The sequence below is a fragment of the Dromiciops gliroides genome, chromosome 3, assembly GCF_019393635.1.
Source record: "Dromiciops gliroides isolate mDroGli1 chromosome 3, mDroGli1.pri, whole genome shotgun sequence".
In the NCBI taxonomy this organism is placed as follows: Eukaryota; Metazoa; Chordata; class Mammalia; order Microbiotheria; family Microbiotheriidae; genus Dromiciops; species Dromiciops gliroides.
In genome coordinates, this window is record NC_057863.1 from 181093798 (window position 1) to 181119626 (window position 25829).

General features: G+C 39.5%; 1 protein-coding gene across 1 annotated transcript in view; it reads left to right on the forward strand.

Moving 5' to 3' along the window:
* Nucleotides 1–25829, forward strand: part of EDAR (ectodysplasin A receptor) — a 119508-nt gene that overhangs the window by 65972 nt on the left and 27707 nt on the right. Inside the window, exons 2-5 of the mRNA XM_043998602.1 lie at nt 9851–9919; nt 11468–11590; nt 14325–14506; nt 21767–21852. Of these exons, the coding sequence (XP_043854537.1) occupies nt 9869–9919; nt 11468–11590; nt 14325–14506; nt 21767–21852 (442 nt within the window). The 5' untranslated portion in view covers nt 9851–9868. The remainder of the gene's footprint in view (nt 1–9850; nt 9920–11467; nt 11591–14324; nt 14507–21766; nt 21853–25829) is intronic.

Sequence of the window (25829 nt, forward strand, 5' to 3'; positions counted from 1 at the left end):
TATCTGTATTTATATATACATTGTGTATATATACATATATTTACATATGCATTACATGTGTCAATACACACATTTACATGTACGTTACAAATATATACTTGTGTTTGCATATACAGATACATACAGGTAGGTATTTATATACAAATACCTACATATATGTATTTATACAAATATGTATTTATGCAAATACACACACATATATACACACATACAAAATAGTTAAATACAATGTTGTTTGGGCCTTAAAGAGGGCTTAAAGAAAATTACTTGGGGAACAATGTATAGAATGGAATGGAGTATTGAGGGCCTTGGTATAGAGAGATAAATTAGGAGACTATTGCAATAATTTAGGTGAGAGGTGATGACTCTCTGTTGATGGGGCCTACACTAACATATACTATCCCTCACAAAGCCTAATTCAAAGAATCTCTATTAGAGTCTATGGGATTGGTATAGTCCCATGCATACAGTGGGCACTCAATAAGTATTTTGAAGTCACAGTCCTAGATTTGGGCATCCTTTTAATCCCCTGGCATGGGCCAGCATAAAGAATATAGCTATGACTAGGAATTTTTGTGCCTGGAAAAATATCACAAACTATACCTGAGGCAAGTAGCAGAAAATATGCTCTCAGTTGAGTAGGGATTAGGAAGAAGGGAGAGTCAGAAGACCCTCTAGAATACTGCTTTTTCTGAGACAACCATCATATAATGGAGGTAATGTTTGCAATCGTCATGAGCTCCCTGACTGAGCTCTCTGGTTCAAACTTATTGATTGAGATGATCTCTGTCTTTGTTTCCCTTAATGTGTGCCATTAGGTGAAAAAAGGAACCTCATTCCATCTAGGAAATAGTGTTTTTGGTTAAATTCAGCGATTACTCTAGTTCAATGAAGATCCTAAGTGAGTTCAAGAATGAAGCTAACTAAGCCCTCTAACTGAAATGTTTTTGATTAAGCTCATCCCACTCTTTGCCCGGGGTCAGACATTTTGGTGGAGTTTATCTAGCTGTACAGTTTAGTTAACGTGGCCAACCATGAAAGTAAGGAAGCTCTTTAAGTAGTCCAGGGAATTGCCTTTGGTGAACTTTACTTATTATCATCCTCTGATGAAGATTCTGAATCAGGAAAAAGAAAGAAGCTCTCCACTGATGTGCTTTTGATTAAGATCATCTGAATCTCTCTCTCCTCTAATGAAGGGGTTCATTAAGGTGAACTCAGAATGCTTATTCAATTCCCATTTGATGTGTTTTCCCTCCTGTTTCCTTATAAACGTGATTTAATATGAGGTCTGTAATCAAAGTCATCAAGCTGCCTGACTGAGATCTCCAGTTCAAACTTATTGATTGAGATGATCTGTCTTTATTTCCGTTAACGTGTGCCATTAGGTGAAATAAGGATCCTTATTCCATTCAGGAAATAGTGTTTTTGGTTAAATTCAGTAATTACTCTAGTTCAATGAACATCCTAAATCAGTTAAAGAATGAAGCTAACTAAGCCCTCTACTGAAATGTTTTTGATTAAGCTCCTCTCACTCTTTGCTGTAGAGAAGCTATTCAATAAAATGAACTAAGGAAGCTCATTCAATTTCCTACTGAAGGGTTTTGACTTACAATGGGACTTAAACCAATGTACCTAAAGTAATGTAACTTCCTAACAAAGCTCCTTGGGTCAGATATTTTGGTGGAGTTTATCTAGCTCTACATTTTAGTTAATGTGGCCAACAATAGAAGTAAGAAACCTCTTTAGGATAAAGCACCCCGGCCCTGGATTCAGGAGTACCTGAGTTCAAATCTGGCCTCAGACACTTGACACTTACTAGCTGTGTGACCCTGGGCAAGTCACTTAACCCCCATTGCCCCGCAAAAAAAACCCAAAACAAACAAACAAAAAAAAACCCAACCTCTTTAAGTAGTCCAGTGAATTGTCTTTGGTATACTTTACTTATAGGCAAAGGTAAGTAGGAGCAGAAAGGAGGAACATATTCCAGTCCCCTCAGTATCTGTTAGCTTCCTATTTAGATGCATTATTCTTTTAAAAATAACTTTTAGGGGGCAGTCAGATGGTGCAGTGGATAAAGCACCGGCCCTGGATTCAGGAGTACCTGAGTTCAAATCCAGCCTCAGACACTTACCACTTACTAGCTGTGTGACCCTGGGCAAGTCAATTAACCCCAATTGCCTCGCCCCCGCAAAAAAAAATAAAGGGTATTAAAAATAACTTTTAAATAATAAACATTTTTATTCAAAATTTTGAGTTCCAATCCTATCCCTCTCTTCCTCCCTCCTGGTCTCCCCTTCCCGAGACAGCAAGCAGTCTTAGTGCATTATTCTTTTTTTTTTTGCAGGGCAATGAGGGTTAAGTGACTTCCCCAGGGTCACAAAGCTAGTAAGTGTCAAATGTCTGAGGCCAGATTTGTTCTCAAGGTCCTCCTGAATCCAGGGCTGGTGCTTTATCCACCGAACCACCTAGCTGCCCCCCAGTGCATTATTCTTGATAATTAGGTGTGAAGCTCCATTGTTTCCAATGAAGGACTACATGAGCTGAGAGAGTCCTCCATGCTTGGCATCCTTGGGCAAAGCCCTGCTCACCCTACCTTAGTTAAGGTTCTGACAAGGATCAAAGTCTAGGGAACTAGTCATAAAAAAAAAAATTTAAAAAAAACAACCCTTTGCTTTTCTGCTTCAGGGCAAGAACAAAGTTTTATAGTGTTCCCAAGTGCTTATAGAATACAAATCATCAAGGGGATTTTTATGTTGCCTTTTCATTTTATTTCATCCCAAATTATGGCAGCAGATAGTTATCCTTATGAGAGGGCTGAGAGCTATGGGCATGGTCCAGAAGCCCTTCACAGATCCATTTCAAATCTTTGATTCCCTGGTTCTAATTTTGCCATTGATAACCACAGCTCCATCACCTCATCATAGCCATCGTTATGGACAAATAACTCTGAATAAGAAAGAGTCCATAGATTTCATCACTCAAAACTGGCCCTCCCTGCTGTTGCAGTAACATGTTGGGTTCTGCCTGTGGGTTGGAATAATTTGGGGGGGAATTATGGGATCATAGATTTAGAACCAGCATGATTCTTAGAAGTTATCAAGCCCAACCCTCCCTTCCACATACAAATGAGGAAACTAAGCAAATGGAAGTTAAGTGTCTTGGCCAGAATCACACAGCTGGTAAGTGTCTGACATGGGATTTGAATCCAAGTGTTCCTAATTCCAGGTCCAGGTTCCTATCCACTACACAAATTTTGTTTGTTTCTGTTTTGTTTTGTTTTGTTTTGTCATGAACCTCTTTGGCAGTCTGGTAAATTCTATGGACTCAGAATATTTTTAAATGAATTAAGTAAAATATATAAAATTTAAAAGAAAACCAATTATACTGAAATACAGTTATCGGCATACTTTAAAAATCAAGTTCATGGGTCCCAGGGTAAGAACCCTGGATAAACACCATGCTGCTTCTCTCTGCCCATGGTATAATGATTGAGACAGACTTTTCTCTGGTCTCCCATCAGTGTTTCTTCCATATCCTCAATAAAATAAACCTACCTTTTAAAAACATCAAATAACAAAATGAATTAATCTCTTCACAATCTAGCATTAATTAGCATTCTCCAGCGGAGACTATGAAAACTGCACAGACATAAATCATGTCAAATAAAATTATTTTCCGTTGCTCTGATAATGAGATCCGCAACCTCCTGGAGGGTGAATAAAAGGTCTGTTCCTGAGAATGGGAAGTTAGAGAAAGCCTCCTGGGAAGTCTGGGGAGTGGAGAATCTTATTGACTATATGGGAAGGCCACCAACAGCCTTCCTTTCCATCACCCCACCCCAACCCCTGAGGGTTCTTATTGCTTGAAGATGGATGGGGTAGAGTTAGGAATTAGGGGAGGGGCTTTGGAGGCAGGAAATGGGGAAACAAGCCATAGAACTGCTTTCACCTACTATAACAGCAGCTGCAGGTTTGAGGATTCTGTTGCCAACTGCCTTACCTCTTTCCCCAAGGCGGGGAGGATGAAGGGAAGAGGGCCTGAGGCTCACAGAATGGAGTTGCCAGCCAACAAATTTTTTTGCCTCCCAGTTCAGTAGATGCTACTGAAATAGGTCAGACTGTAGAGCAAAAGTTCTTCATTGTGAGTCCATGGATAGATTTCAGGGCATCCATGAACTTGGATGGGGGTGGGGGAGGGGGGTAGGAAACTCCTTATTTCAATGGAATTGGTTTCCTTTCTAATCCTATGCATTTTCTTTTGAATATTAAGAATTATGATTCTTAGAAGGAAAGCATCCATAGATTTCCCCAGCCTGCCAAATGGGTCCATGACCCACATGAAAAGATTTAAAATACCTATTATGGAACTGGTTAGGTGTATTGATGGTGCTAGGAGGAGCCTTCTGTCCAATCACTGTGAAGTATCAGTTCAGTGAGGTTTCTGGCAGCTGCTTACTTAAGACCCAACTCATGTTTAATCTCTAGGAGAATTCTGTCCCTGGGTTGATCTTTTCCCTTCACCCTCAATCTACTTCTCCTGTAGTTCACAGCTTTTTGAAGTTAGTTACAACTTGTTAAGAAAGAATGATAATTACCAGGGAAATCTGATATCTGAAAAAAAAAAAAAGCAGCCAGATGGACAAGTGGTACTAGCATTTCAGGTGGTAGGGTAGGGGAAGACAAACTAAGTTTTTGGAATTTTAGAACTTCCCTTTTCTTTCTTCCCTTTGGTGCTGAATCTTCTAGTCTAGAACTAGCCGAGCACTGACTTGCTGGATGCTGTCTGAGTTGCTTTTTAGGTCCTACTTCATATTCTCTGCAGTAATAGAAAACAGGATAGGCAGTGCAAGGAAAGTATGAATATATAGTGCCTACAAATAATTAGACCAATAGACAGACAGACAGAGAAATAAACATGTAGGTAGATCTAAATCCCCAACTTGGGGATTTATATTAAATTTAAATTAAATACCCAAGCATCCGTGAAGGAAGCATCTATTGGGCCACTGAGTATACAAATACAAAAGAGAGACAGTCCCTGACTTGAAGGAGTTTGTCTTTTAGGAGAGAGATATAATATGATCACAGAAAAAAAAAAACAGTGCAGGATCTATACCCCCCCAAATACAGAATAATGGATGGGGGGGTAGAAGTATCCTAGTAAATATTCAGAAATGGGCTCTCCCAAGACACACTTTTAATTGTTAACATTTTCTCCGTGACTTTCTTAAATCTAGATAATCCATAAAATGATAAATCAAGCCCAACTTTTTAGTGTCAATTTCTGAGATGTAGATGCTCACAATGAAAATTTAGCAGTGGGCTCTAGGGAGCATTTAGGAACTGACTTCGGTACACCACCGGGGAGAGTATCACTAAAAACTAGGGGACTTAGAAAAGGTCTTGTGAAGGAGGTGACACTTGAGCTGAGTCTTGAAGGGAACAAGAGTTTCCAAGAGGCAATGGTAAGGAGAGAGAGCATTTCAGGCAAAAGGGACAGAGGCAAGAGATGGGACATATGGGGGACAAAAAGAAGGCCAATTTGGCTGAGTTCTAGAGTACACAAGGGGAAAAAATAATGTAGAATTTAGCCTGAAAAGACAAGCCAGAGCCTGATTGTAAAGAAAAGTTTGTATCTTAGCCTAAAGGCAGTGGGGAGCCATTGAAGTTTCTTGATCACTGAAGAGACATAGTCAGACCTGTGTTTTAGGATTATCAATGTAAATGCTACATAGAGGATGGGTTTTAGAGAGGAAGGATGCTGGAATAAGGGGGATCAATTAGGAGGCCATTACAATAGTCCAGGAAAGAGGTGGTGAAGGACCAGACTAGGATGGTTGTGGTATAAATAGAGAGAAAGGGATAAACACAAGAGACATTGATAAGGTGTCATCTGTTAGATTTGGATTTAAAAATATTACGCTGAGAGAGGGCATCATTAAAAGGGACCCATGATATAGAAAAAGGTTAAAAATCCCTGATCTAGGAGAACCTGGAACTCTTTATAATATACATCACAGGACCATCATTGTGACTGCTGGCATCAGATAGGAGGGGTAAGTGAGAGGAGACAGTTAAAGGTCACTCCTACGTTATAAATTCAGGTAGCTGGAAGAATGATGATGCTCATGACAAATACAGAGAAGTTAAGAGTAGGGGTGGGTTTAGGAGGAAATATAATGAGTTCTGTGTCAGACATGCTGAGCTTGAGATGCTCATGTAATGCCTTTGTGGAGATGTCCAGGAGACAATTGTAATTGTGGGACTAGAATCTATCTGCAAAGAGTTGGTGGTTGAATCCATTAGAGCTCATGAAAGGGGACAGACACAAACAGAAGAAGAGAGAGAGAAAAGGGAAGCAAAGACAAACATAAAGAGCCAGAGTCAGCACAATGTAAAAGGCTGTCCGTGGAGTCCCAGGATTGATTCTGATGCCATTATTCTGTCCTGGGCAAGTCATTTATGGAGGGAAACTCACTAAAACAACAAAGCACCTCATTTTAGCCAGCTCTTGCCTCCCACTTTCACAGTCCTTTTATCAAAGTTGTTAATAAAGTAGAAAAATAGAAAAGGGCTGGGCTAAGCGCTCTTCAGCTAGCTAAGGTGATACAGTGGAGAGAGTGCTAGGCTAGAGTCAGGAAGACTCATCTCCCAGAGTTCAAATATGGCCTTAGACACTGACTAGCTGTGTGAACTTAGGCAAGTCACTTACCCCGTTTGCCCCAATTTCCTCATCTGTAAAATGACCAGAAGAAGGAAATGACAAACTACTCTAGTATCTTTGCCAAAGAAAATCCCCAAAGGTGTTATGAAGACTCAGACAAGTCTGAAAATTACTGAGTAACAAAAAGTGCTCTTCACATCATTTCTTAATCCACAATTGTTGAGTATGTGAATGAATGAATAAGTGAATTGATGAATGAATTAATTGTAGCTGGATAATCCCACGAATTAAGTAAACAAGATTAGAGTAGGTTGAGAAGATCCACTACCACGCACTGGACAACTGGAACTACTTGCAGAATTAGCCTGGAGACTGGAAAGCAAAAGGTTCCTTCTCTATGAGAGGAGATGGTGAGCCCATTATATTGGAGAAATGATTTGTGATGGCTTCATATCAAATTCTCAGTCAAAACAAACAGGATGCCAAAGCAGAAGGCAACTCCTAACACCAGTTCCTAACTGACTTGAACTCCCTTGGGTAGAAATCCACAAGATATTCTAGGTTCACCTTCTCCAATGAAGTTCTTGTGGCAATATTTCACTTTGTTAAGACATCTGGCTTCAGAAATGGAATCCAAAATAGAGAAATATCCTATATCCCCTTCCTCCTCTCCTTTTACTTTCATAGGAATGATATCAAAGCAACTGTTCTCTGTGTGTATCTGTGTGTCTGTCTCTGTCTCTGTGTGTGTCTCTCTCACACACATACACATACACACACAGAGTATGGCATGGTAGATAGAGCAATGGACTCAGCAAGGAAAATCTGAATTTGAATCCTCCCTCTTGACAAAGGTGAATGACCACTCTTTCAACCTCTATTTCCTCATCTAGGGATTCTTCAGTAGGGGAAACAGTACCTATCTACCAAAGACTTGTTGTGAGGATCAAATGACATGACATGTTTAGAGTATTTTGCAAACCTTAAAGTGATATAGAAATTTTAGCCATTTATTATTATTATTATTATTAAAGTAGCATGGTGAACAGCAGCCTCAAGCCCACCTCAAGTAGCCTCGGAACCTGTTTCATAAGCCTCTCCATAAATGTTACTGGCTTATAGCAAATTGAGACAGGCACAGCCCTCCATAGTATTTATAGGGAGCCTCTCCAAGGCCCTGCTATAATTAGAAGTCAATTAAATTAGAAGTCATCTATATTACATTTGGAAGGCCTCCTGCACACTTTGGGCTCTTGGAGGGGGCTCCTCTCTGCCTCCTCTACCAGCTCAATGGAAACTCAACTGAGCCATCTACTAGGTCTTTGAGGGAAAGGAAGAACATTAAGGGAGTGACTGTTCTGAGGGAGAGAGGACTGTACCCCTTTCCACTAGGTTCTCTTTTTGCTATTGCTCCTGTTTTCATCTCTCCCACTTTCCCCTTCCCCACCCCTTCACTCCCTTCACTCCTTTCACCCCACCCCTAACCGCTCCTCTCCCCTCCACCTCGAGGAGTCATTTCCTAAAGAACCAAAGGTTCTACACCACTCTAGCCTTTCCCCTGAGCTTCTTGCCCTGACCTGCTCCATTGCTGCAAGGCAAACATACAGTGAGTTCACTGCTGGGGTGGCAGGGTTCTTTAATCTTGTCTCAATCTATTCAGCGTTTAGAAATGTAAACTTTGGGGCTCTCTAAGTTAATTTAATAGTGTTGCAGACTGTGCTCTAGAAAGAAACAGCAACCAATAATTAGAATCTTTCTGGGAGGTTTTAAGATAAGGGCTTTTAACCTGGGGTTCACGGACCACCCCTACCCCTTACGCCCCCCCCCCCGCAAGATTTCTACGAGGGGGGTCTGTGAGCTTGGATGGGGAAAAAAGAAATACATCTTTATTCTCACTAATCTTGTTTTATGTATTTTATCTTATGCCTTTAAAAATATTACTCTGAGAGAGGACATCACTAAAAGGGGCCCGTGATATAGAAAAAGGTTATAAATTCCTGATCTAGGAGAACCTGTAACTCTACAATATACATCACAGGACCATTATTGTGACTGCTGGGATCAAATGTCACAGCCAGGATGTTTAATTTGTAAAACCCCAACTTCCCATCTATACTTTTAAATGGGATTTCCTTTATCCAAGGAGCTATTCAGGGGGCTGGAGAAGGGATGACCTTCCTTAGCAGCTGTAATCTTTACCTACTCAATCATCATCAGTTCTCATTCCAGACTGAAGGAAGAATGCCCTTTTAAAATTCTGCTAGTGTTTTAGTGGTGATTGACTTAGAAAAAAACAAGAATTGAGAGCCTCGTGTTTGGAAGGCTTTATTGAACCACGAGTAACAATGGAGAGTCTCTTTAGAGAAAAGGATCACAGACATGACATGTAGAAGTTTAGGGAGGGAATGGAAGATGTTAGATTAAATGAAGTCTAAAATCTCTTCCAAATCTTTACATATTTTATGAAACATAGATATTAGGCCAGATCTCTCCCTGCTGCTATCACCATAATGGAGGTGAGCAGTGGTGATGGGTGTTATCCTTGGTATTGTATTGAGCCTCACCTTTCTAAGGGGCCCAGAGGCCAGGATGGGACCTAACAGAGCACCAAATGTTTAGTGCTTATGAAAAGACCTGAAGTCTTCAAAGCCCATTCTACAAATTAAACAATTAGTCGCTAACCATAGGGTTGTATAATAGATTCTTCAGTGTTTTCCAAGGATCTTTTTTTTTCCCCTCTGGGATTTGCTCCCATGAGTGGGTGCACTTCTGGGTTAGGGCCACAGAACCAGCCCCTAGGTAGGAGGGAATGGGATTAAGTTTAAATACAGCTTTTCTTTTTTGGTGCACATTGTTTATCCTTCTGTTTAGTTAAGCTACATAATAGCGTCATGGACATTCACTACAGTAACCTGCATTTTTCTTAAAGGCAGTCTTGTTCATCAGGTTGGCAGGAGGAAAGAGCATTCATTTATTCTTTCATTTATTCAACAAATATTTATCGAGAGTCTACTCTATTCAAGGGTACTGTGCTAAGCATGTCTCCAGGGGGCATGAAGTTAGTTCCTGGAAGAAAAACACTGAGCTTTGTATTTAAAATAGGGGCAAAGTGTCCTAACAAAGCAGGGGCTTCCAATGATGTATTCATGCTTCCCCTCCATTGTACTAATGAATCATGTCTTTTTAGGTGAATATCTCAGAAAATATGGCCCATGTGAGGGACTATAAGTGGACCCAGTTCCTTCCCTTTCTAGTGGTAAGTATGTCTCATCTGTAAAATTAGATTTCTTCTTGACTATTTCAGTTCACTCTTTCTTCTACTCACTTTAAATAATTCTTCATATTTTGGTGCAAAGAAGACTGATTTCAAATTAAGTTTTATGAGTGTATAAATTTTATCCTTTTCCTCCACTCATCCCCAAACCAATAAATGTGGAAGAAGCAGTTGGCATGAGAGGTGTGTAAAGCATATATGCATATATGGGGTGTATGGCTGCCTACCTGTGGCCTATTATGCTGTGAGTGTTCAGGCTACAGGCTAGTATTCACATAAATAGATATAAGTGGGGTGGAGGCTAGGGGTTAGGAAGAAGCGAGGATGAGAATTTCCCATCAAATAGCTGTATATCACAGTAACTCGAAGGATGAGCAAGGCTAGAGTTGGGTATTGGGCTCTACTACTTATACCCTCCCACATGCAGAGGGGAGAAAGACCCTTATAACTACAGTTACACATGTTTCTGGCTAACATGCAGGCATGTGCCTAAAACTGTGTGTTTATACATAGTGTGTGTATGCACATTTGTCCTTACATATTACCTGTTTATCAAAAAGGACCAACTGGAAATAAAATTCTGCAAGAAAGAGAGAGAGAATAAGGGAAAAATAAAAACGTGGTAGGGAATGAATGCTCTTAATTTCAGAGAAAGGAAAAAACCTCAATTAAGTTTATTATTGAGGTGGTTAGGTGGCACAGTGGATAAAGCACCGGCCCTGGATTCAGGAGGACAATCCAGCCTCAGACACTTGGCACTTACTAGCTCTGTGACCCTGGGCAAGTCACTTAACCCTCATTCCCCTGCCCCCCCCCAAAAAATTATTATTGAGAACTTCCTTTATAAAAAGCACTGTATTTCATCTGATCATGATGGCATTAGAGCTGAAAGGGACCTTAGTTCCCCCTTCCCATCTAGTTTGATCCTCTCCATTTACTGATGAAGTCATATAGGTAATGTATAGCCAAGCTGGAACTTGAATACAGTTCTTAGACCAAAATCCAAAGCTCTTTCCATTTAGTGTATATCCACCTTTTGCAGATTATTCAATTCAATAAATTTATTGGATCAAATGAGATAATATATATATATAAATGGTTTTATAAACCTTAATGCCCTAAAGATCAGTCATCCTCATCATAATTATTACTATTATTACCTTTGTTGTTATTATTAATATGTATCTATATGAACTGGCCCAAAGTTATTTGGTAAAATAAACCATTCTACAATAAAAAGTTATTAAGATCCCTTAGTAGTGACCACATTGGAAGAAAAATGATGAAGATGAGCTCATAACCTAAAGAAACACTCCACTGAATGGGTCCCTTCTAAACACAAAAGTACTTATACATATCATTCCACCCCTGCTTCTTCCTCCACCATCACACTAGGAGCTATGGAAAACTTAAAGACTGCTCCCCTTCCAAAAGGAAATCTGAGCTTTCCAAACACTTACCATTGGGCAAATGTCCATTGTTTCAAATGAGTCAAGGAAGGCCAATGTTGATTCCTGTTCTTGATGACAGGTGTCCCTGATGTACCCAGCCAGCGCTGAGTATTCAAACTGTGGAGAGAATGAGTATTATAACCAGACCACAGGGATGTGCCATGACTGTCCCCAGTGTGAGCCTGGAGAAGAGCCATATATGGTAAGTCCTAAATTCTTGACTTTAACCATGTTGTTTCCCAAAGCCGACTAGACTAGCCAGGGATCACTCCTGGGTAAACACAAAATACCAAGTCCAAGGGTGATAGCGGAACAATGTGTTAACTTGATGTCAAGATTTCAGCATACGGCTGGATCTCAGCTTCATATTCACATGACTTGGATATATTGGATGTTCCCGAATTACTAGACATTGAGAGTGTAGAGCATAATCTCCAGTGATAGACTCTACACTTAGTAGGATGAGGGTCACTGACATCTTCCAACTTGATTAAACATATTTCAAATAATCTTCACCAAGTGTGACAGGAATTCATTAAAAAACATCTAATCAAAGATTTTGCATCTGTTTTCTTTGGGTAGAAAGCCCACCACATGTAACTTAATACTCATAGAAAACCAAGAGAAACAAACAAAACCTTTCAAAGGTCCATGTCACAGGATCATAGATTTAGAACTGAAAGGGATCTTGAAGGTCATTCAGTCAATAAACATTTATTAAGCATATACCCTGTGCCAGGCACTGTGCTAAGCATTCTTTTTTGTAAAGAGAGGGGGGAAGGGTAGGAGGGCGGAAGGAAGGGGGACAGAGGGAGAGAGAGAGAGAGAGAGAGAGAGAGAGAGGAGTTCCTGCCCTTAAGGAGCTACAGTCTGATGGGAAAGGTGACAAGCATGCAAATATTTACAAACAAGCTATATACAGAATAAAGGGGAAATAATTAACAGAGGAAAGGCACAGAATTAAGAGGGAAAGATTTTCTATAAAATATGGGATTTTAGTTAGGATTTAAAATAAGGTGGAGTTGGGGAGGAAGAGAGTTCCAGTCATGGGGGACAGCCAGAGAAAATAATCTAAGCCTCCTTCTCATTTTACAATTGAGGAAACTGAAGGCCAGACGAGTTTAAGTGACTTGCCCTTGATATACAAGTTGTAAGTGACAAGATTTAGAGCAGGGGTAGTATTTGAACCCCAGTCCTCTGACTCCAAAGTTACCTCTCTTTCCACTCAACCAAGTTACCTCACCTCATAGACAGATGCCAAAAGTCAGGTGCCAGTATCCAATTTTACTAATAATTGTAACTGTATTCCCCTTTCATTTCCCTTCTCCCTTTTCTCATACATACAGCTATCCATATTAGTGTTTGGTACTTGATGTAGAGCTCAGATTTACTCCTTGACCATACTAGGGTGGGTGTGGTCTGGCTGAGCCAAAAGCCCAATTATTTGGCTATTGAGAAGTTACATTATCTGGCACTATGAATAATAGAGTGCCAAGGCAGTGGTGAAGAGAGAGAGCAACAACCCACATCAATGTCCCATAGCCAAGCCAAATATGATGACTGCCAATGGTAAACTTAGAGGAACTACCAGCTAACTATATTTGCTAGGAAAAGCTGGGGTCCAGCATACCTCAGAGGCTAAAGTAGGTGTCACTTACACTGTAGACAGAAAATAGTCACATTTTGTAAAATGAAGATGCACCACATGGTTCTTGTGCTCACAGCGTTGTTGTGGAGACCAAATGAGGTAATATTTGCAGACCTTAGAGCACTATATAAATGCTAGTTATTGTTATTATTAATACTATTATTTATTAATACTATAATACTTTTAATAATAATACATGAATGAATGAAACAACTATAAGTGAAATCATGGACATCCTAGAGTGATCATGTTAACCAGATAATTCCAATTTAATTCAGCTCCTTGTTTCTCCCATTGATCCCCTCCTTCACTTTGCCAACAAACAAACAAAACTTAGAGGAAGTCTTCACTAACGCTTATGGGAAAAGGTGATATTAATTTTAAAATGCAAGCTGACTCTTCCTATAGAAAAATGTTACAAATGGGGTTATATTCATGTCCAATTTTTTATAGAAATAACCAAGAAAATACCAATTTGCTTAGCTAGAAAATAGGCATTGTGGCATAGTGGAAAGACAGCCCACCTTGAAGTCAGGAAGAACTGGGTTCTAATCCTGTCTCTGGCACATATCGCCTGTGGAACCATGGGCACATGCCTATTCGTACCACGAGGAGCTCTCCAAGAGTATAAGGTACAAAGTAATTGTCTACCTACATTGGTAGAGAGGGTTTATACATTCAAAGTTTCCTGGTGTAAAAAAGCAACAAAAAAACCCATGCCTATAAAAGATGTTTTCTAACATGTATATAAATTTATCAAGTAGAGCAACAAACTGACAAATCACATACACTTTATTTAACTTTTTATTTGAGACTCGAGCAAAAGGACCTGTCCCAGAAAGTGGGAGCCAGAGGGACTTCAGGGACTCTTTAGAAGGACTGTAGCTAAGGCCAGAAGATAGAGAGATCCATAAGAAAGTAGCTGGGCAGGGGCAGCTAGGTGGTGCAGTGGATAAAGCACCAGCCCTGGATTCAGGAGGACCCGAGTTCAAATCCAGCCTCAGACAGTTGACACTAGTTCTGTGACCCTGGGCAAATCACTTAACCCTCATTGATCCACAAAAACAAACAAACAAACAAAAAAGTAGCTGGGCCAAGGAAAGGAAGGCTACATGAGATTCAGAATCTGAGGATTCATGCCCTAGAGCATGTCAGCAAGTGACTAACTGGTAAGATGAATGCTGCCTGCTGCTGATGCCCAACAAGCAAGTGGCAGGACATTCATGGTAGTATTGTGAAGTAGAAACATTGTAACTTGAGGACTTCCTGAATTCTCTTTTCGTTGCAGACCTGTGGCTATGGCACCAAAGATGATGACTATGGCTGTGTCCCCTGCCCCTCAGAAAAGTTCTCTAAAGGAGGCTACCAGATATGCAGGCGTCACAGGGACTGTGAAGGCTTCTTTCGAGCCACTGTCTTGACTCCGGGTGACATGGAGAATGATGCAGAATGTGGGCCGTGTCTCCCTGGGTAAGGACTACATGTGGTTGGGTCTCCTTTCCTTTTCTACAGAAAATCTTGAGTCCTGTATAAAAGAAGCACCCTAGAATGAGATGAGGTTCATATGCACCTGTGGACTTTCCCTGACGAAAATACAATTTTAAATGTTTTATAATTGGTGATTTAGTCATTTCGACTAAGTATTACATGAGAGGCAGGTCTACTACTAACAGCCCAATTCTGGATTCAGTAAATATGGATTCCATCAAGGACAACTCTGCTACAATCAAGCTATGTAACAGTAGCCAAGTAACTTAGCCATTCTGTGCCTCTGTTTCTTCATCTATAAAACTCACCTAATACTACCTGCCCTGAACCCTTCAGAGAAACATCATAAGAATCAAATGAGGGGAAAATGCTTTGGAAAGTTAAAATCATTATATGAATTCAAGGCATTATTATTCATATTTTATAGAAGGCAGTGGAAAGAACACAGGCTCTGGAGTTGAAGGACCTATTTTCAAATCCTTCTACTGATGCTTATCCCTTAATCTCCCAAAGCCTCAATTTCCTCACTTGCAAAATTGAGGAGATTGAACTAAATGACCCATAAGGTTCCTTAACCACTCCAGATCATATTCAGATGGTAATTCTAGACCTGCTGCAAATAAAGCAAAGGCTATAACTGCACTGTGATTCACTACATGAGGAAGAAAGTTGTTGAAACATGAGCTTGAAAAGTCTCCTCTTAAAAAAAAAAAAAGGTAAAGATGTCAAGTCCTCACCTTTTAGGAAAATCCTGAAAGGGTTGTTTCTACTTGGATATTGTTGCTAGCACCCTCTAGTGGCCTGATATATCCTAATCCTGACATATATATTTACACTTAGAAATGGGGGGCACAGTATGGTACTTCAGTAATGGGGGGGGGGGGAAGATTAGAATAAAAAAGAGAGAATGAGTGGAATAAAATTGTACCAGGACTTTGGATTATATCCTTTCTCAAGTAACAAGGTCTATTTTATATAAGAAAAAGAACATAGGCCGATCATTAATTCAATTCAGTTCAATTCTATTCAACTCAACAAACATTTATAGAGTGCCTACTGCATGTCAAAACATGGAAAATAGCCCTAGTTTAGCTTTGTTTCTGAGATGCAGAAGGTCTATACTTCAACCTGTTTTTAAAAATTGGAAAAGGCCAGGCATGGTGGTACACACCTATAATTAAAACTACTAGGGAGGCTGAGGTTGGCAAATCTCTTAAGCTTGGGAGTTCAGAGCTGCAATGGGCTACTCCAGTAGGGTGTCTGCAGAACATATGGTGTTGATATGGTGAGCCCATGGGAGCAGAGAACCACCAATTTGACTAAGGAAGGGCCAAATAGTCCAAGTCAGAAATGGAGCAGGTCAAAGTTCCATGCCAATCAATAAAGGGATCTGTCCCATGAGTAAGTACTATATTTCCAGCCTTGGAAAAATCAAGGAGAACCAATCTTTAAATTTTTTTAGAAAAGCAGGTGTGGAGGTGTCTGGAAAAATTAAAACAAGCATTTAGTGTATGTGTTACAATAAAAGCCACCTGATATAATAATGTCCTCATGAGACCACGAGAAGAAATTGAAGGAGAACAGTAGAATATAATCCTTAGAAGAGATGATTAAACTTTACTCTAATTCTTTAAAACTGTGTTTATATTTCCTCCCAAGATATTTTTTTAATATTCTTTCCATTGCCTTTACTGGTAGATATAGTTAGCCACATTTCTATCATGGATTAATTGCATCCATGCCAACAGAAAAAGGAAGAAAATGGACCTGGCCCATTACTAAAAATAATCCATTCCCCAAACTTGTAGGTAGTGTGGAGCAATGGATAAAACCTGGAGTCAGAAACACTTGGGTTCAAATCCTTCCTCAGACACTAACTGTATAATCCTGGACAAATCACTTCATCTTTCTGTGCCAGTTTCTTCATTTATAAAATGAGGCCGAGGGTGTGGAACTTGCTGGGTTCTAAGATCCCTTCCAGCTCTAAAACTATGAGCCTGTGAGAGCTATAAAGACCAGAACTGTTAACAAAGAGGTGAAAAGTAAATCAATAATCATGAAGCTGAGGGACAGAAACAAAGTCTTAGTAAGGTCCATTGTCAGTGTTAGGACAGGGGAAACTATGGAGGAATCAAGGTGTTGTGTGTCCTGTGATGCTAGGACCTATTTGCTTAGGGCTCTAAACCCCACGTCTACTTCTGTTCACACTATAACAAAGAGCCTCTATGCCACATTTGGGCACATGGAAGAAAATAATAACCTACATAGTATGTAGAACACTTCCCTCTATGAGTTTATGACAGCCCTTTTCCCCACTCCAAGGCTGAAAATCAGGAAGAATAAGAAGCAGCCAGAGGCACAGTTCCAATAGATTTCTCTATAAAGCAGGTGTGTACAACATCCAACAAACAGATTCTCACTCAAATATTGTTGGTCCAGATGCTGACCATCTTATCAATCCATTTATCTGGTTGTTCTACTGGTGTGAAATCCTGCCGTCTGGTGCAACCAGGGAATGCAGATGGTACAGTGAGGATATAAGTAGATCTGTAAACTTCATACTGACATAGGTTAATCTAGGGATTTCTAGCCAAGTTTTATGTGACTGAAATTATAAAACACCAAGGTCTCAGAAAAATTAACATTACAAATAATTAAAAGCAATGGAATTGCTCCACAATTGCAATTGTTCCACAGGCAATAGGTGTGGGCAGGCTGCTATCCACTTCTAGTAAGTTTGCACCTCAGAAGGAGATATAGATAGATAGATAGATAGATAGATAGATAGATAGATAGATAGATAGATAGATAGATAGATATAGATATAGATATAGATATAGATATAAAATTTAGGACAAGGAAAAGGAATTGTGTTATATCAAGAAAGACAAATCAAGCAACCTGAATCTTATTTTGGAATGACTACATTTTTAAAAAGCAAGAGGAAGACTTTCAGCATATTGAATAGATCCTTTATGGAGGATTATGGGAAAACATGGACAAGAATTACACAGAATGTGAAGGCAAAGTGGGAGAAGTGCCCATACTAGCAAAAGTATACCCAATAAAAAGTGACTATTTAATATGAGCTCCCTCTTTTCCCTTTCTGTTCACCTTAAAACCCTTTGACATCATCTCCCACTCTCTCATTTCCCTCCATCTCTGACAAAGTAGTAGCCCTTCTCTTTGTCAAGGTCAACCCCTCTACATGTGTACCCAATCCCATCTCCTCCTGTCTTCTCCAGTAGATTACATCCTTCTCTCTTACAGGAAATGGGGGAAGGGGTAGAGAGAAAGCATAGATTCAGTTTCCAGGTTAGTTCTGAGCCAAGATACTGATATTTAAAATAATCCCAACCAAGCCATGGCTACCCAAATCTAAAGCAATGTTCTTTTAGTTCCAGCTTCTTCCTTACCACTAAGCTTTATGTCTTATGTCTTTATGTATTCCAGTATTTCCTAAGCTGTCCTTTTGAATTCAAGGCACATTATAAATAACTACTTCCTTTCCCTCTCTTCTTGAAATTAAATCTTAGGTCAATGCCTGCTCCAATAGAACTCTCTGAGGTCAAGGACTGTGTCTCATTTTTGTCAGTATTCCTTTTGCTTAGCATAGTGCTTTTCTCATAGAAGGCACTTAATAAATGCTGGTTAAACTGAATTATGATGTGACCCCATGGGCCATCCCACTTCCTTATTTTACACTCCCACTTTGGAGAACAAAACTTAATCTTCCATGGCATTTTACTGGGAAGAATTGAGCAAAAGAATTGGCAGGTTAGTTTAATTAGATTTATGAAAGGCTGTTTATCTTTCCTCAATCCATTGTGGCCATTAGACTGTGGATCCATATTACCTTTTATTTATCTTTATAACTCCACAAATATCTTTGGCCTTCCCTTCTTGATTGTGGTTTGGCAAAAGGCTCTTTCCTCATTCACTACAGGTTTGGCTATGCATCAGTATGTGGCAGGGGCACTCTCTTGAACAATAGCCAATACGTGGGGCTTTCCTGCCTAGAAGGACTCAGTGGGTGGACCAAGGGTTGAAAGTACAAAAAAAAAGAAAAGAAAAGAAAGAAAATAGAAGAGTTCAGGTTTCAAAACCACCTCTCAGGCATCTTCTTATGGACTAAAGATGCTCAGCTTGCTGATTTGACATGCCTTGCCCTTCTACCCTTGGATGAGCCTATAGGAGATGATGAGAAGAATGGAGATGCCCCAAGTGATCATTTCTATGCTTCAACATTTTAGAGAGAGGTAGAAAGCCCCCAGGGGTGCCTGTTGTAAGTCTTATTTCCAACCAAGTGTGTCAAGTGAAAGGAAAACCTATCTGCCTTTTGGGCTTAAGGGAAATTGGTTACCTAAATAAGAGAGCAAAGGGGCCATATTTAAACTGTCCATTTCTAGGCTGTATGACTTAAGGGAGATTCAGAAAACTTAGAAAGGAATTCAGTCCCATGCCACTAGTTTCATATGCTAAGTCCTAAAAGAATTAACCTTTTTGTTCCTGGGACTCTTGCTCTGCCTCCCCAACTCATCATACCTTTGGTGTTTGCCTCAGTCAATCATTACATGTAGAGCCAGGCTCTAGTCAAGTTTAACCTCACTTTCCAGCCATCTCTTCACCAGCCATCATGCTGCCTTCATGTACCCCATACCCCTTCCCACCTCTTTACATAGTGCTTTGTGCATAGGCAGGGCTTAATAATTGTTTTCTCCCCCATCCACCAAAAAAAAAAAAGAAAACAGAGAATGTCTAAGGAAGATTCCAAATATGTTCAAGTTGGAAGTTAGACTATAGAGAGATGCTCAGAGGATTATAGATTTAAATCTGTAAGGATCCTAAAAAATTATCTAGTCCAAACTGCCTAATTTTACAAATGAGGAAACTAACATCCAGAGAAGAATAAATGACTTGACTATGGTCATATGGTATCAGTAGCAAAGCTGAGATTTGAACCCAAATTCTCTGACTCTAAAGCCAGAACTCTTGACACTATACAATTGCAGAATCTAAGATTATTTAGCATAAATAACACAGAATATGGAACTGAAAGGTACGTCAGTGGCCACCTAGCCCTAACATTCTAAATTCTGTGATTCTGTGTGAATGGTCATCATTTTGCTTGTACTGCTTCCTGCCTTACAGGAAGAAAAATAGACACTTTCCTTTGGGAAGCAGTGTTTGAGAAATGGAGAACAACTCCTAGACTGTCTCTTTCCAGAAAGGGTTAAATGTAGAGACCAAGACTACTAGTTGTGTGTCATCAGAGAAATGTTTTGCATACTGATTAATTAATGTTTATGAAAAACAAAGCGATCCTAAGATTAAAAAAAACTTTGAGAAAGGCAAAACAATTATTATAATAATGCTTTGGGTAATGTTCCAAATTTATTAAGGTCTGGAGTTTAAATTCCTACACAACCACCACTATAGAGACCAAACTGTCTGTAATAACTGCTGTCAGCTGGACGTCTGTCTCTTTATAAAGCCAAAAGGGAAAAGGGGGGAATAAAAGAAATGATTAAACAACAACAATGGAAAAATCCAATAGCAGGGAAAGATTTTTCATTTCTTGAATTGTAATAAAGGAAAATGTTGGCACCCACTCTCTTTATTTAATATACTTTTCAGATTGTGATAAATAACATTCATGATCTTCTGCTGAATGTTTATGTTTCTGGAAAACTTGTGCATACTGAGACAGGAGCCAAAGCCAGTGGTTAGAAAAGCTCTCTTGTAACAAATTCAGGCTCTTAAAGATGAGAACCACCTGCTCTGGCACACTGAATGGAGGAATGAATGAATGAATGAATGAATGAATGAATGAATGAATGAATGGGCATTTATTAAGCACTTACTATATGCTAAACACCACTGGGGAAAATGGTAGGGGCAGAAGAAATCTGTTACTTGTTCTAGAAAGAATAGATACTTTAGCCATTTGTTCTGATTCTTTGGTCTGTCTTTTAAAGTTGGTAAGTAACAGGGACAAAGGAAAGCAAATGCCACTTTGGGAGAAAGAATGCAAAAAAGTTTTCTCTTCCCATTGTGATAAATTGTTGAGGTCTATGCCATCTCCTTTTCATTTTCCAAATCAAAGTTTTGCAGTTATATAGGTGTTTAAGACTAGAAACTGCCCTCTGAGGAGGAAAAGACTGAATCTGGATTACATCTGGGTTGTATTTCCTGCTACCTTTAAAAACTGACCCCCCCAGAGACCTACATGAAACAACTGAGCAGCTGCCTTTTTAACTCCTGCCACCATTATTGGCAGCCCACAGCAACTGGGTTATCTTTCTTCCAAAGCGCTCTTCTTTCCAGGTTGGAGCTGAAGCAACACTCAGCCCAGGGACCCTGAACATAGTAGGCACTTAATAAATGTTTATTACTGATTATGACAATCAGAGCTATGCTATTGTTCAGTCGTTTCAATCATATCCGGCTTTTTGTCACCCCATTTGGGGTTTTCTTGGCAAAGACAGTGGAGTGGTTTACTATTTCCTTCTCCAGCTCATTTTACAGATGAGGAAACTGAGGCAAACAGGGTTTAGTCCATCATATCTACATACAAATGAATCAAACAGCAAAAAGAGGATACTCATTATTAAGCACCTACTATGTGCAGTGCGGCTTTATGTAGTGAACAGAGAGCCAGCCTTGGAGTCAGGATGACATAGGTCTGACTCTGCCACATATTGGCTATATGAATCTGTGCATGTCACAACCTCTCAGAGCCCTGAGGCAACTCTCAAAAACTACTGTATTAAAGTCCAAAAGTAAGTGCCAATCTGCATTGGGGAAAGTAAAAGGAATTCTTATACCAGTGAAACCATGAGTCTAGTGACCCCCCCCCCAAAAATGGGCAGGGACTGTGCCAGGTGCTGGAGATTAAAAGACAAATTGGAAACAGCCAGTCTCCTCAAGGAGGTGGCACATGTCCTGATTAGAAGAAGAAATTCCATTTCAGGGTAAGCAAAAGAGCCCCAGTTAGAACAACTTAGGCACTGATTCACACTGTATATGTGTGATTAATTGCTTTTGTTTGGGGACTGGTGGGGAAGATGAAAGCTGGAAAGACTCAGTCAAAACTGATAGGGTCATCAAATTGGCAATAAGGAGCCTGCTAGATCACAGTGATTTTATCTCTTACCATAATTGGTCACTGCTTAGCTGCTCATAACTTTATGCTCACTCACCTACATTATTTGTTTTGCCCTGTCTTGTCCCTTGGTGCAGTTACTACATGCTGGAAAACAGACCGAGGAATATCTATGGGATGGTTTGCTACTCCTGCTTACTTGCACCCCCTAACACTAAAGAATGTAAGTTGCTCTTTTGGTTTCATTTTGCATCTTTTAATAATAATAATAGTGATGATGATGATAATCCTAATCATAATATAAGCAAGGATCATTTGCATTCTCTCCAAGAGAGATGACCCTGCTGCACACTCAAGAAACAGCCTTAATTAACATGTCTTCTTTCTGCAGTTTTGGGAATTGGGGTGTTTGGGGACCTGGGATAAATTAGTCCATCTGGCCATTAATTACTAGGTCAGAATCTTTTCTATTGGAACAAAAAGAAAATAAAAGATCACATCATCTAGTCCCCACATTTTTCAGATAAAGAAATGCATTAGCAGTTTTTTTGTTTTTTTTTTTTTTACACACAAAGCTTCAGAATGTCACTTTGGGGGAAAAAAATTATTCCTATTTCCTCCAAGGAAACAAACCTAGATACATGAAAACAATTGATTTGTAGCTAAAAGGGATTTTTAGAGAATATCTAATCCAACTCCCTCTTTTTAGAGATGAAGAAACTAAGGCCCAGAAATGTGATTTCCTTGGGCAAGTTCTGTGTTCTAAGCCAGTGGTCTCAAATTCAAATAGATATGGGGCCCACTAAACTACACGTAAGGATCTCTGCAGGCCACATAATGACTTAGAAAATTCCATACTGGGTCATCAAGGTAGTGCAGTAATGTTTTACATAATCATACATGTATAACCCATCTATGATTATTTGCCATCTCATGGAGGGGGGAGGAGAGGGAGAGAAAGAGGGATAAAAATTGGAACTCAAAACTATAAATTAAAATTTTTTTTTAATTTTTTTTTTTTTGCGCGGGGCAATGGGGGTTAAGTGACTTGCCCAGGGTCACACGGCTAGTAAGTGTCAAGTGTCTGAGGCCAGACTTGAACCCAGGTACTCCTGAATCCAGGGCCGGTGCTTTATCCACTGCGCCACCTACCCGCCCCTTTTTTTTTAATTTTTAAAGAAACTTTACCAAAGCACCACCCCTGGAGTCAAGAGGACTTGAGTTCAAATCCAGCCTCAAACACTTACTAGCCGTGTGACCCTATGCAAGTCACTATTAACCCCAATTGCCTCCAAAAAGAAAACTACCTATTTACATTATCTGTATCATATTATATTTTTATTTATTGTCATAAATATTTCTCAATTACATTTAAATCTCATTCCGCACTCAGGAGTGTAGTGGGTCACATGTAGCCCAGATGTGCTAAAGCAGCTCTCTATAACTGTGAATTTCAGCGAAGGTTCTGGCCTGCTTTGGTGGAGAAAGTTTCCTTGCCTGGAAGTGCCCTCTACCAATTAAATCACAGGTCCAGTCCCTATCTTGATACCTTTGGAACTGTCAACAAACTAAAGATCTGGGTGCAAGGAGACGACCCAGCTTAGTGCAAAAAAGGTTGATGACTTGGGTGATGAATTTTGGGAAGGTAACAAAAAGCTTTCTAAATTAATTAACAATTTAGTTTCATCCCCTCTTCAGGGAGAAAAATGAAGGCAACATGGTGTGTTCTTCCTGCAAGTCTACTAGTGCATAAGGAGATAAAACAGCTTTTTTCCCATTCTTTTTCTCACAGGATGCTGCCTTATGACAGGAAGAGAGTAGAATGAAAAACAGCTTTTTGTTAATAGTTTATTATTTTTGGTCTTCAAGTAACAAATATTTTTAATCTGTTCTTTCCACGACCCTCCCAATCGAGCAAATTAAAACAAACAAAAAACACAAAGCCTTCAATATATAGCTGCATTGTCCAGTAAAACAAATTCCCACGTTAGGCATGTCTTAAAATGCATCTGTTTCTGCATTTTAAATAAAGAAATGCAAAATATGCCACTCAACTCTTCTCTGTGAGGAAGTGAGTGGCATATTTTATCTTCCTTCCTTTGGATTCATGGTTTATTATTACATTGATCAGAGTCCTAAAGTCTTGCAAAGTTATTTTTCTCCATAATATTATTTTCATTGTAGAAGCTGTTCCAATTCTGGGTTGTTGTTGTTTTTGGTTTGGGGGGTTTTTTTGCAGGGCAATGAAGGCTAAGTGGCTTGCCTGGGGTCACACAGCTAGTAAGTGTCAAGTGTCTGCAGCCGGATTTGAACTCAGGTAGTCCTGAATCTAGGGCCAGTGCTTTATCCACTGCACCACCTAGCTGCCCCCAAGCTGTTCCAATTCTACTCACTTTGTTAATTACTCTGTGTTAATTACTGTCAGAATCTTAGAGTATTGGCACAAACAGAAAATAAAAGATCACATCATCTAGTCCCTACATTTTTCAGATAAAGAAATGCATTAGCAGGGGTTTTTTTTTGACACACAAAGCTTCAGAATGTCATTTTGGGGGAAAAATTCCTTCCTTTTTCCTCTAAGGAAACAAACCTAGATACATTAGAACAACCGATTTGTAGCTAAAAGAGATTTTTAAAGGATATCTAGTCCAACTCCCTCTTTTTAGAGATGAAGAAACTAAGTAATCTTTTATTTTCTATTTGTGCCAATACTCTAAGATTCTGACAGCAATTAACACAGAAGTGTGCGTTTGTAAAGACCTTCCCATTTTCCTCTAAAATTTATCATTTCATCATTTCTTATGGCCCAGTGAGATCCCATTACATTAATATAACATATTTTAGTTTCCCAGTTTCCCATCAGTCTCCTAGGAAAACACACCCTTAGTTTCCAATTTTTGGCTACCAAGAAAAGAGCATAGATTCCAGTACTTCTCTCGCTCCATCCTGTTACCTCAACTATAACTTTCCATGTCCAGGAAGATGCTGTCCAGCTGCCAAAGCCAGCCTAATCTAAGCAACCTTTAGGTAACTGTTAAGTTCATGCCCTTTCCTCAGTAACTGTCTCTGTTTTATTATGAGAAGATGTACATTGTGGAAGAGTTTGTATATAGTAGTTATCCTGTTCCCTCCCACTCATGATATATTTTCCCATTTGCTAAAATACATAAACATACACACACACATATAGATCCTTTCCCTCTTTCTTTTACTTCCTTGTGGCTTTGGCTTAGCAGTGGCATAGTGGAAACCTTCAGAAAACAAAGAGGAAAAGGGGGAATATAGAAAAAAATATTTCCTCCCTCCCTCTACCTCCAATATAGTGAAGCTCTATCCACAGCACTCTCCAGCAGCTCAGAATGATTGTACTGTGAATTGGAGCAGGGAGTGTCTGAAGAGTGGGGTAGAGCAGCCTCCCTCTCCCTTTTGGCATATCTTCAAAAGCATTAAAGTAGACAAACATGGTGATGATGGATTTGCTTGCTATTTAAATCTGAGATTGTCTACACCTCAGTATGTAAATGACTACACAAATTAGGGAAAACTTGTCAGCTTCCCAACAGGTTATCATAATGGCCCATGGTGAAACTGGCTACCACCACCAACCAGTCCTCAAAAGGGAAAGTTAATCCAATTCAATCCCAAATAATTTAGCAATAAATTCCTAATTTGACAGAGTTGTAAAACTCCCTATTTAAAAACACCTCTTCCAGGGGCAGCTAGGTGGCACAGAGGATAGAGTACCAGCCCTGGATTCAGGAGGACCTGAGTTCAAATCCAGCCTCAGACACTTAACACTTACTAGCTGTGTGACCCTGGGCAAGTCACTTAACTCCAATTGCCTAAAAAAAAAGACCTCTTCCTATTTAGAAAATAAGAAAAATGATTTGTTTTCTTCCTGGGGGCTCATTTTGCTTAAATTCTTTTCAAGTATTCCCAAGTTCTGCATTTGTGTATCTTTGATGCAGATAAATGTTTGATGTTATTCCTGAGAAGAACAAGGCTTAGTTTCAGTAAGGTCACTGAGTTCCAGGGAATTTAAGTTTGTTCATTTGAATTCACATAAACTGTGCCATGGAGTACCTGTAATTTTGATAGGCATGTCCTCAGTAGAGCGATTACAGCCAGACCTAATATTTGAAGCTTTTAAATGAAAAGTAAGTGTGCAACAACATATTGTTATTAAGGATACAGTCCTGG